The 13,439-nt window shown below is 44.7% G+C and overlaps 1 protein-coding gene across 1 annotated transcript in view; it reads left to right on the forward strand.

The window, feature by feature from the left end:
• The window catches only part of LOC308135417 (pre-B-cell leukemia transcription factor 1-like), a 71,986-nt gene that overhangs the window by 52,623 nt on the left and 5,924 nt on the right, over positions 1–13,439 (forward strand). The window contains 9 exon segments of the mRNA XM_080503391.1: positions 3,862–3,902; positions 3,904–3,951; positions 3,954–3,980; positions 3,982–4,110; positions 7,279–7,338; positions 7,340–7,470; positions 8,094–8,229; positions 8,452–8,611; positions 10,348–10,460. Coding sequence (XP_080359517.1) covers positions 3,862–3,902; positions 3,904–3,951; positions 3,954–3,980; positions 3,982–4,110; positions 7,279–7,338; positions 7,340–7,470; positions 8,094–8,229; positions 8,452–8,611; positions 10,348–10,460 — 845 coding nt within the window.

Below are 13,439 nucleotides of genomic sequence, written 5' to 3' on the forward strand. Positions count from 1 at the left end.
AGCCTGAATCAAAATGACAGAGAATTATTTTTCAAATCTTAGAAAGTCAAAATGTCGACCACAACATAAAAAACACCTCAGTGTTAATAAAGTGTTATACCTGAAGGTCAATGAGATGTGAAGAAATATGCTCTATCAATGAAAGCATCCAGCATAACGTCACAATGTCGCCCAATAAATTCAATATTCTTAAACTATTCTGAATATTTTTGACTTTTTTTTTTTTTTTTTTTAATAATGTCCAGATTTTAATTAAAGAAAATAAAGCCAAAAAGCAAACATTTCTCAAATATCATTGAAATGCCAGAAATACAGCTGGTAGCTGGGAAAATAAAGATTACATCTTTTTTTTTTTAAATCATAGAATAGAACATTTTTGTCATGAAATAAAATACGAATTTCAGGCAAATGTGAAAAAAAATTCACATTTTGAGAATCTATGGAAATAGAAAAATACACAGAATAAAAAGTCGGACAAAAATGCGACTTTCAGTATGTAATATAATTACAAGGTTAATTTATTTCAATGTGTTTTGTGTTGAAATGACAAAAATAGTTTTTCAAAAACAGAAATAAAATGAATTAAAGATATTAAAAATTAAAGATTGATCATTCAGACAGCTTAAAGGTATAGTAGAGGATTTTCTTCTTCCGGGTGGATCATCAAAATAACTGGTCCTCCCAATTGTCAATCATTCTGGTGATATATGACGTAAGCCCGTCGTACGTGCTCGTCCCTGCGCGCAGCTCACTCCACACGGTTCTCATCATGCCGGTGGCCGACCCGACGCATTATTCTCGGACATTTTTACACAGTTTCACCCCCTCTGGTGCAAATCTTCTTGTAAAGTGAGCTTATGTGAGCGATGCCGACTTGTGACTTGTAAACAGAGCGTGCACGAGGAGAACTGGGCTCGTGCATGTCTCTCGCACGCGTTTTAGTAGGCGTTCCGTCTCGGGAGCAGGTACAGCGTTGCGCATGCGCATTTTTTTCAAACGGTGGAGAGGGCGGTTCTTTCCTAAAATACCTGAAAATCCTCCTGTATACCTTTAACAAAACACAAATAACATAAAGTTAAAGAAATAAAAATCGAATAATTTTGATGACAAAATTTGATTGCAAATAAGTTCATCATAAAAAATTCATAAATACACCAAGTCAAATCAAAATTACATTTCAAGAAAATGTTATGATTTAAAATAAAATAAATACTGACAAAGTGATGCATACAGATATGTTAATATTAATGTTAAATTAAGACAAATTCTACATTAAAATAAAGTGAAATGAGAAGAAAAAAGCTGCAATGTTGAAAAAAAAAAAAATCGATCAATTTAACGGTGCGCTCCAAATGAAATTCTAACAAGTTATCCCTGAACGTCACAAATGAAATCTCAACTTCAACTTTATCCTGTATTTTTACTTAACTCTTATTTTGAGGTGTTGTACTCATTCTTATATTTATTTTCATAATGCAAAGGTTTTATTTATTTATTTTATTTGTTGTTTTTTTTAAAGAAAAGAAGGAAAGCTGGTTTGTGAAGTTGCGCAGTAGGAAAATGTGAGAGCAGAAGCGCGGAGGGAGGGAGCGCCAGTCCTCTCATTGTTCAATTAAGTCTGTCGGTAATGATCAAGATGAGCTGATGGCCATCTTCCTTTTATAGATGCTCATCTGTGACTGGGGAGGAAGCAGAGAACAGCCGAGCGTCACAAAGTGTCCTCAAAAGGCGTGTGTGTGTGTGTGTGCGTGTGTGTGTGTGTGTGTGTGTGTGTGTGTGTGTGTGTGTCAGTGCTGTGACTGTGTGATTAATTACAACAGTCAGGTGATCCCGTTAATGTACAGCTGCACCATCGAGCTCCAATCGATTCCATTGCTATTACCGAGCAGGAATAAATAAGGCTGAAGGCTGTGGTTAGGGTAATTACGCCACAGCACAGTGAATTGTTTGATTTTCCTTATTAATTGTATTTATTTAATCCATTTCATGCTTTTAGTTGTGCACTCGGGGACTCGCAGCGAATGAATAAATCACTCTCGGGCTCATTAGATTCCCCCCTCCGGTCGAGATGTGCCACGATTTTGTCTGGATCAAATTGGAGAGTGTGATAATTTCCCGCTGGTGTGATTCACATGAAAAATATCCACATATCTGTCCACCAGCGACACACACACACACACACACACACACACACACGCCCGCACACACACTCACATACACTCGCAGGTTCTGCTTGAGAAACACACGTGCAAGCACACACACACACTCACGTCGTCACGTACAGAAATACACACAAACACACAGGAATATCAGCATAGGCACGTACGCACGGGCACGCAACACACATGCGGAAACACACGTGTGGAGGATGGCGTGCAGACACACTGAGGTTCACATTCAAACACACGCACACACACACACACGTACATCCAGAAGCACACAGATGTGCATGTCCATACACATGCGGAGATGTGCACACACGTGGAAACACACCGAGGTGGAAATGCAGAGACACACACACACACACACACACACACACAGACACACACACACGCACGCGCGCGCTCCCCATGTGAACTCCTGACCTTTCCCAGCCGTCTGATAGCCATTGACATTTGCCTCTCGAGCTGAGCTTGCTCACGTGTTGGAGCTGATGGGAATGGATGATGTTGTAGCTGGAGGAGGAGGGAAAAAAAAGGAGGGGAGGATGAAGAGAAGACGATAGACGAGGGGAGACGAGCTCTCCTGGAGATCCATCTCAACCCCCCCCCCTCCCCCCCCCTCGCTGGGTGGAAAAGGTCACGGGGCGACTGCAGCTTACATCCTCGTTACAGGAGGAGCGTCGGCGTCGCTGGGAGAGTGTTTAGTGGAACATCACAAAGCGGACACTGGGACCGTTGGCCGTGTTTCCACGCCGCCAGCGTTTGTCTTTGTCCCCGAAGACACCGAATGTGAGGAACGGCCTGCACCTGGACGGATGATTCCAGGCACCTCGGAGGGAAAACAGGCCGCCCCGGCTCCTGCTCCGGCTCCTTTACCGAGGGAGCCTTCTGGTGGCAGGAAGAGGCAGGGCAGCAGGACTCACACCGTCACGCTGGGAACCAGACGGACACAAAACAACACCAGGGTGCCACAGACATCAGTCACATGGGGGGGGGGGTTCCTCAGGTTTTCTTGTGGTTTTACAGACTTTTGTTTATTTGGAAAAGCAAACAAAATAGCAACTGTTTGACAAAAGTGTACTTGTGATAAGTAATACCGTACGTCATCCATCTTTACTGTCGATGCACATCTGCCCCTGATGGTCAGCACCGTGATCCTTCATGAGATTTAATTGCGCCACTATAAAACTATCAGAAGTGAAACGAGTCTCAAAGTAGATTTTTTTTTTTTTAATCCCGAAGAAGCCATTGAAAGTCACGGGAATCAAGGGATCCACTTCTGACTCGGTCCAAAATCCAAACCTTTGTTGGGCTTCGGATTAAAAAACGGTTTGGGAACCGCAGATGAAATGAGCCAGATGTTGACACGCTTGCGGTGTCTGCCTGCAGGTGTGAGCTCGCGTCTCCGTCTCCAGCGTTGGCGGGATGATAAAGCCATCGCACAACAACTGTAGTGTCGTCGGAGCAGTGAAAGATGAACTGTGGGCTGGGCGCTTTTGTTTTTTTTGGATTGTCAGAATCAATGAAATGATGGTTTAACGGTCTTCCTGAGCTGCCAGACTCCGTCATGTGCGTGCTTTTTATGGCGCTAGACTTAAAGCATCATAACGACGCCATATTTCAGGGCGTTTGCTCGGCGGGCTGCAGGAGGAAGGAAGAGTCTTGTTTCAAATCCGTGTCGTCTGCTGCTCCCCCACAGTGCTCAGTATCCGAGGGGCCCAGGAGGAGGAGCCCCCGGACCCCCCAGCTGATGCGGCTGGACAACATGCTGCTGGCGGAGGGCGTGGCCGGGGGCCGGAGAAGGGCGGCGGGTCGGCGGGCGGCGGCGGCGGCAGCGGCGGCCACCGGGGGCATCGGCGCCGACAACTCGGCGGAGCACTCGGACTACCGGGCCAAGCTGTCACAGATCCGGCAGATTTACCACACGGAGCTGGAGAAGTACGAACAGGTGGGTGAGGAGGAGGAGGAGGAGGAGGAGGAGGAGGAGGATGAGGAGGAGGGGAGGAGGAGAGGAAGAGGAGGGACGAGGAGGGAGGAGGAGGAGGAGGAGGAGGAGGAGGAGGAGGAAGGGGACCCTTCCACATCCAGGGAGAAGTGAAGGCGTGTTGCTCACTACTTGTGGGCGAGCCAGAGGGGGGAAGCGTCCCAACAGGATCTGCTTCTTCACATTCATCCTATTCGGACACACGTGAAACTGGATGGAATGTAGACGCAGTGAATAGAAACTAAAATTCCCCCGATGCCAAATTTACTGTTGTGGCGACGTCAACGTGCGTCATATACAAATTACAACAAAAACCGGATCAGATTGGGTTTGAATTTTGTCTCTTGTGAAGTTCAAAGTGGCATTTTTAGATATGAAAGAAATGTTGGAGGAACACAAACTAATTTAAACACTTGACCGGATTGACAGAACTGAGTACATTTAAGTCCGAGGATCAGAAATGAAGCAGAAATGACCAAAAGCAGCAAAGTCGGTGACGCCGCGGAGCGGAAGGCAACCGATTATGTCATAATGACCATAACTTTTGCCGTCTTAAAATAAATTCAATTAATAACCTTCCATTTCTGTGACATAATATTCAAGCAGATATAAACATCTGGCCAATAATTGAACACGTTATTAAATGATCAATGTAGCATCAATCCAATAATGTAATAACTGTAGTCAATAACACAGTAATACATCAATACAAGTCCTTTTCTTTCAAACAACTTTTGTTGCATGTTTTGTAGAGTTTCCTTTATTAAAAAAAAAAAGGTGTTGTAGGCTACAGACTCCCCCATATGGTTGTTCTGGTTTGTTCTATTATTAGTCACAGTAAGACAAAGAGCCCAGAATAAAAATCCTTCAGCTCAAAGCCATGAACATCATCTCCACAAGTCTTTTTTATCACAAATCCCTTATCGCTACCACCTTGTTGCATGTTTGCTTCACACTACGTAATGCTTCCACCCCCCCTCAGACAGTAACAGCAAAACTCTTTCATTGTGAAATTCATTTACTAATAACAATGAGTTGCTATTACATTAAGATTGAAACCCATTTTTTCTTGTATTTTATGTTCCCTGTACAGTTCACATGCAGTGGAAACCTCTGTCCACAGGTGCAAGTAACAATTACTTTCTCTATTGATTATTTTCTGGATGAATGGATCAGTTGTTTGGGTTCTAAAATGTCACATCAAACGCACATTTTATTGCTTTCTGTGCTGTTTCTTTCATATATCTACGCATCAGAACCAAGACATCTGACAAAATGTGACAAAAATCCATACGTTCAAACGGACGTTGCAAACCCTGCTCATATACGCACAGGTGCATCTCCAGAAATGAGAATATGATGGAAAAGTTCCTGGCATTGTCCCGCGTCGGCGTTTGCGGCGCTTTTAGACGCAGGTCGGCGGTCGCGCGTTGGGATTTGAGCCCCGCGGCTTCCCGACGGCTTGAACGACGGTCCGGCTGTGACGTCGCTAGAGAGCCCACACGTGTCCCCCGGAATCACGCCGCTCAATCGGCCTCGTGTCAAAGCGCGTGGGCAGCTAGCTCTGACTAGCTCTGACTAGCTCTGACTAGCTCTGACTAGCTCTGATTAGCTCTGACTAGCTCCGACTTGCTCTGACGGTTTTTACAATAAGTCAAGATCAACATCATTTGGTCAAAACCACTGGTTTTACCAGTTTCTTGGGTACTTTCAACATAAAAGGTTACAGATGATCTACAGCTTCATATACTGTCTCCTACTTTATTCTAACAAGGTCAGGTTGGGCCTTCACAATACCTTTCAGTCTTCAGACAGAATCAGAGCTTTCACAATTTTCTCGTAACCCCTTGTGGTGGGTTCTTATGCTTTTCTTCAGGCGTCGGCTTGATCTCCTTCCTGTCACTGTTAAAACAACCAAACATCAAGTGAGCCTCAATTTATCTCTTCAATCTCAAGTCAAAGAGTGGAACTTCCACGTCTTTTCCGTTGATTGCACACTGTTAAAGTATTCCAAGACGTTTTTTTTTCTCAGTCCTAAAACGAACAACCCCCATCTTCTCTGCTCGTGTGTTGTCACCTGTCTGACAAAACTTTTCAATGGTGTTCTAAGTTTCTGAGATGCATCTGCATATGGGAAAGTATGGACATGTCGTCCAATGCATGATTGGAAAAAGCTGAGACGGGATTAAGCTCCTCTGAGGGACAGATGATATACACCCCCCCCACCCCCCCCCCCCCCCCCCCCCCCCCTCCCAGAATCTTTAATGAATCCTCTCAGAGTAACAGTACGACGCTCTCGAACGTGGAGCGCTCGCAGGACAACCCGTGACAAGCCGAGCTTTCAGTGCCGCCGCTATCTGGAGCCGTTTCTATCAGTCACACAACCAGCTCTCTTCCCAAACGCCGTAAAAACTTCCTGTCATTCCCCGAGGAAGTCAAAGCGCTCCGGGTTTGTCATCTCTCCCGGGGAAGGCGAGTCATCGCCGACTGTCACCGTCAATATACACCTGAGCATTTTAGTGTCAGCGCGCTATGTACACCTGGCGCGGCGTTATGAGTGAGCAGTGTCTGGAGCAGAACGGCTGCTCGCTGCATCACTTTGACTGACGTAACCTCGGCGTTGACAAGCAGCAGACACCTTGACTCCGAACGCCGCCGCCGCCGCCGCTGACTGATTCAGACGGGGAGACGGAGTGAGAAGAGAGAGGGGAGGCAGTTTAAACCTCTTGAACGTGAACGGGACTGAAAGCTTGCTGTCATTTTAGATTCCTCCTCACTTTGTCACATTTTCTTCTTCCGCCGAGGAGAAGTCTTTTTAATATTCAGAGCGCCGCGACTCCCGCCGCCTCCACTGTTCGACGCCGCTGCCACATTTGTTTGGCTGGAAACATCACACTGTTGTCTGCCGCTGTAATTCAGCCCATTCTTATTACCTCCAACCCCACTGCCGTTACTCTGTTAGCAGTGAAGCTGCAGCCTCTCCACAAGCCAATTTCCTCCTTTTTTTTTTCTTTTTTTTTTTTTTTGTTCTGTCTGAAGCTGTCCAGCCGCTCTGATAGCTTTTTTTTTCTTTCTTTCTTTCTTTTTTTTTTTTTTTTTTTTTTTATGAATCCCGTCTGTGTGTGCATCCAGGCGTGCAATGAGTTCACCACCCATGTGATGAACCTGCTGAGGGAGCAGTCTCGAACACGGACCCATCTCGCCCAAAGAGATTGAGCGCATGGTCAGCATCATCCACCGCAAGTTCAGCTCCATCCAGATGCAGCTGAAACAGAGCACCTGCGAGGCCGTGATGATCCTGCGCTCACGTTTCCTGGACGCCAGGTCTGTGTGTGTGTGTGTGTGTGTGTGTGTGTGTGTGTGTGTGTGTGTGTGTGTGTGTGTGTGTGTGTGTGTGTGTGTGTGTGTGTGTGTGTGTGTGTGTGTGTGTGTGTGTGTGTGTGTGTGTGCGGTACAGAAATGTCCAAACAAGAAGAAGGCCACTGAAAAACTCAACAATCAACACAGCTAAAAAAAAAACAAAAAACTTGCTCACGTGTTTATTGTATATATGGGGTCTCCTTCAGCGACCTTAAAGTTTTATTTATTTATTTACGTGGTTTTATGTCGTGGTAGATTTCACATTTACTGTGTTTGATGCAGTTCAATTTCTCGTTGTGTGATGAATACAGAATTAGCCTGTAAATACAAAGACAACATGTTTATGGTGGACGGAGAATGTTCATGGATCAGATTGTGATCAGAAATGTTTGTTTTTCATTGGGTATAAATTAGTAGTATTATTAATGTTGACTGGGAGTGATTTTATGAAGGGTTCTTACAACTTCTCAGAGGAAACATATATAAATAATTAGATATCTTCTCATCGCTCCCTTTATGTTGACAGACTTTCTATTTGCTTGACTGATGTTCTCATGGACTTTTCCCTTTCGGTTGCTTGTGTCCAGACGAAAGAGGAGGAACTTCAACAAACAGGCGACAGAGATCCTAAACGAGTACTTCTACTCCCACCTCAGCAACCCGTATCCCAGCGAGGAGGCCAAAGAGGAGCTGGCCAAGAAATGTGGCATCACAGTGTCACAGGTAGCGTTAAAAAAAAAAAATGATAATACACACACTACAATCCATACAAGCTTGGGGGAAAGGATGATTTAAACATGAGATGTTAGTGCTTGGCCTCACTCAGCGGCGTGTGGCGGAGTGGAGCTCACAGTTATGTCATAGCAGCTGGTGCCGAGCGGCGCCGCGCTAACTGGTGCAGGAAGCGTCGCCCGGGCCTCATTACGCCCGCCGCTGTGCCGACAGGTATCAAACTGGTTCGGGAACAAGAGAATCCGGTACAAGAAGAACATCGGCAAGTTCCAGGAAGAGGCCAACATGTACGCGGCGAGGACGGCGGTCAGCGCCACCAACGTGTCGGCCCAGGGCAGCCAGGCCAACTCCCCGTCCACCCCCAACTCGGCAGGTGAGCTCTCACTGCGTCTTCGGAGCACTCGAGTCACGTCTCAATCTGGAGGGTTTTATTTGTTTATTTATTCATTTATTTTCATTTTGAATCGATCTTCACGAAGCGCCGAGGCATGCTGGGTGAGAACAGAATTCACTCACGGTTTTCACGCTGGAGGTCTTCGTTAGTGTAAAACCAACCGTAGATCAGATTTACTTAATCGCCAGCAGACACAGTTGTCTGTTCTGCACAGAGATCGAGAGTAAAAACCGTGGGGTATTCCTGAATTTTTGTGTTACTCACTTTTTTTTCTTTTCCAATTGTATATTTACCACACCGTCATCTGCATACGTGGAGAATCTTCTGTCACATACGGGTACTGAGCGGGCCGATAGAATAAAGAAGGACCGTTTGAAAGAGCTCAAACGTTCACGTCATACTGTGTGTGTGGTTGTATTACACAAAAACAGCACCAACTCGTGGTGTAACATGCAAACAACGTCATTTTAGCGTCAACAGGGATGGTTCTCAAACTGTCGCCGAGGCAAATCCTGAAGAAATGTTGCTGTTGTCCAGAAGATTGTTGTCGCGTACAACCTGGTTTTAACATACAAAGTGTTATTTAAAGAGTCCGTCTGGTTTAAAGAGTCAGTGTCTGGTTTTAAATCGAGTTCAGAGGCTTTGGGTCTTTTTTTTTTCTTTTTTTTTTTTTTTTTAAGTCAAGAGTAAATAATCCAGGTACAGTTTAGTCTGGTGTGTAGGGGAGGCCAATTCCTCTGATAAAACTTAGTCTAGGCCAGGTCTAATATTCTCTGTTTAATGACTTTCAGTCTAAAGACTACTTCTAATTTATTTTGTTCAATTATTCTGGAGGGTCAACGTCTTTCTGAGAGAACGTCGGTCATATCAAGAGATAGCCGGTGTCATTTAAAGAGTGTGGCTTTGGTGCTTTCTGACTTCCGCAAAGACCTTTTTTTTTTTTTATTACAAAAATTGACCCCGACTCAAGAACCGAGTCTCTGCTGCTGTTTGGGTCCCGCTAAACACAAAGCTCTTCTTCTCTTCTCTAACCCACACTCTCTCTCTCTCTCTCTCTCTGTCGCTCTCTCTGTCGCTCTCTCTCGCTCTCTCTCTCCTCCATGTTTTCTCTCTCTCTCTCTTTGTTATTGACCTCTTGGTCTTGCGGACGTTAATTTTTCCTGCCTCTTGTCCGGTTGACCTCGTATATGCCATTAAGCTGCTCGGAGGGCAAGCGCAGTCTTTTGTCATATAGAGACTTTGCCACAGTATTGGATTAGGACCGGGTGTTGAAATCAAGTTACGCCGTTGGTCCCTTTACATCTGGGGAGCTGGGGTCCATTAAAGGACCAAGACTATTCTTTGGGTCTTCCTGCAGATCAATTATTACTTCCTTAATGAAGCACGAGCAGCACGGACATTTAACAGTAACACGATCCATTAGGACTCGCTTTAACTGGAACTGAAGCAGTTCCACCACGAGAGTCCGTCCAATCGTTCTTGTTGGCTGATTTTTTTTTTTTCCTTTTGAGTTATACTTCAGCGACGCTTTATTGTCCACCTCCGGCATCTCCCGTTGAAGGAGCCTGAAAGCGCTCAGACTAACCCACCTAATGCACTTTTGCTTACGCATGATCATTTAACTCCTTTTTTTTCCTGTCCGTCTGCTGACCCTTGTCCTGCTCTCTCTCTCTCTCTCTCTCTCTCTCTCTCTCCTTCTTCTCTCTTCTTCCCAGGTTCTGCTGGCTCTTTTAACATGTCAAACTCCGGAGACTTGTTCATGAGTGTGCAGTCCCTCAATGGGGACTCGTACCAAGGGGGGCAGGTTGGGGCCAACATACAATCCCAGGTAGGCGTCTTTCCAAGCCCAGTGTCTTTACATGACCCCGAGGAAAACTTGACGGCTGCTGCTGCTGACTGGTGGCGGGTTGGGAACTCAGACTCAGGCCAATGTGTGACGATGCAAAGCTCAGTAATATGGACTGTATGTCTTTATCTGATCAGTCTACAAGTGTGGGGGAAAGAAATCCCTTTATTGAGCCTTTGAACATATTCAGATGCTCAAGCTAATAAAGTTACAAAATACACCAACACAGGATTAAAAAAAAGAAAAGAAAATATATGTAGAATATTGTGTTATGTAAATATAATATAGTATATATTCATATTATACAACTTAAACATTTGTTTTATTTAATTTATCAAAAAAGTGAAAATACATAAACAAACAAAAAAAATACAAATATAAATATAATATATTACTTCATACTTAATGTTAAAACTGTGTCTAATAGGGGTAAAGCTTTCAGACTTTAATTAAAATAAAAAAATCATAACACAACAAAAGTCATAACACTTTCCAGCCATTTACAGTGGAAAATGTGGTTTTGGGTTGTTTTTTGGGGTTTTTCTTTAATTCATCATGTGGGTAAAGAGAAACTCTGTGCAGACACTGTAGAAATAACTAGAATAATGCAGTTCTGTATCTCACTGTATTTCTGGACTACAAATAGTCAAGGCAGTTTCAAATATCGTACATTTAGAACAAAATGAACGGTATAGAGTGGCTTCATCTGGGTCATATATATATATATATAACTTCAAAGCACACAAAATATTAACATCCCTCATGAGGTGTTCATCTATATCTTATGAAAACAAGGTTCATTAAGCTGCTGTTTTCCCTCCAATTCAAGGTGTGCTACTTCCTGTGAGTCATGTGACCTGAGGGTGTGTGACCTGAGCTCGTCGCTTTGTGCTTTAAAAACGTCTCGACAGCGTCGAGAGACATTGATCAGGCCACGTGATCGTTGTTCCTTGTGAAGGCGTAATTCGATCACGTGGCGACGCGCCAGCGATCGTGTTCGACCACGTGTCCGACGTGAATTCACCTTGTTGCATATATGGTTGCGTTTGAAGTTTACTACATGAGACGGGGGTCAAACTGAAGCGCCGCATTCCACACTATGACCTCAAATTGCAGGAAAGCGGTTGACGGGGGGGGGGGGGAGGAAAAACAAACAAATCTCCTGAACTGTGGTGACGCGAGCTGCGGTGACCACGCAGTCACTTGACCTCCACGCCGAGGAGGAGGTCACACTCTGCCCCGAGCTCCCCCCCCCCCCCCCCCGCTAACGTGGAAACCATTGTCAGAGACGACGGCTGAGCAGACGACTGCGGACAGTTTTGGAAACGGTGCAACACTCGTCAGCGGCCCTGACAGGAGTTCACACAGCCGCCGGTGCACTGCGGCTCGCTGACCTTGCCTCAGTGGACAGTCGTGACCAGCGCGGCGCCCCGGCTCGCACCGGAGATGGAGGAGTCGCCACCGCCGGTGGTTTCTCCCCTGTGCTTTTCGCCGCTTTTGGCATCGTTTCTTCATCCGTCCGTGTCTCCTTTTCCATTCAGATCAGCTCCCGCGCGCACGCTTTGGGTGCTTCATGAATATGTAGAAGCGCAAAAGGAGGTAAAGAGGTCTTCGGGGGGTTTGTCCTTAATTAATGGAACCCGTCGTACTTTAAATGGGTAATTTCCTCTGATCACGTCAGAACGGTTTTCACAGCAGGTTTAGACATGGAGGAGAAGAAAAAAAAAAACAGAGAAACAAAAGAAAGTTCAACTTTGCCAGAATGAGCACAAAGAGCTTGAAATAAGTGTGATCTTGTCTATTTTAGAGGGAAGTCGATTGTGCTTTTTTAAAAATGTGGACACGTGCGCTTTAACAGCAAAAGAAGTGTATTTATTGTGTCCTTGCATCTCCTGGAGGTGACATTTATTCTTTCACACTCATCTCCTGATCGTGAATTTACTGAATTCCTCCTCATTTCAGACGTTTTTCGAGCCGTTTAACTCCGCGCTCGCCGACATGCAGCCGTTCTCGTCTGAAGCTCTTTCCCTTCACATTGTTTTTAAAGAGGCGGAGCATTTTTATGGCGACTCCTTTGAGATTAAATCAAATTCTCAGTGGACACTTTTGAGCAGAGCCACCAATAGGAGGGCCTCAGTAATACCCCGTCCTGCAAAACTGCAGTGACCCACAGATGAAGTTGTCGAAAAGGTGGATGATTTTAAAAGTTCCATGTTCAAGTATTTCATTATGTCACCAGTTACCGTATATTAAAGACTACAAGGTGCCCTTTTTTTTAGTTATTTGGTTGCTCATTAGACTTATATTAAGGAGAGACTTATTTATCCGAATATATGTGTGTAATCATCTGTGGCCACTGGAGGTCACTGTATGACCACAGAAAGCTGCTACAGAACAACCACCATTACTTCTAGAATTGACTGACAAAAAAAAGAAAGAAAGAAAAATGCTCACATTTAAAGCAAAACTCGAAAACAGAAAGAGAGCAGGAGAAACAAAAATTCACAAACGCTTCTGGAACAGCAGCCAGTTTAACCACAATTATCAACGACAATTAATGCGCCTTCGGTTGCTTATTTCCTTTGTGATAACACGTTGTTTTTTTTTGACAGATGTGACTTACAGTCCAGAACACGTGGCGTCTCCTTGTTTTCACATCACCCTGATTACATTTATTGTCCGTTTCTGAGGCGTTATTACCAGCAGCCACAGAAACGTTCATAAATATTCATTTGTGTAATTTTCCAGGTGTTTTTTTTTTTTTTTTTTTGTCCTTTTGTTATCGAGCGTTGGATTAGCAGCCAAATCAATGTGATGCTCTGTTTATAACCTTTTCCTGTGTATTGTAGCCTTTTACTATCTGACTGACCTTTGCTGCTGTATTGCTGTCTTTGTTATCCGGAGCTTTTGTCTGACCGGGTCCGTGTGTGTCTGTGTGTGTGTGCGTGTGTGTGCGTGTGT

The sequence above is a fragment of the Blennius ocellaris genome (assembly GCF_963422515.1).
Source record: "Blennius ocellaris genome assembly, chromosome: 10".
Taxonomy (NCBI): domain Eukaryota; kingdom Metazoa; phylum Chordata; class Actinopteri; order Blenniiformes; family Blenniidae; genus Blennius; species Blennius ocellaris.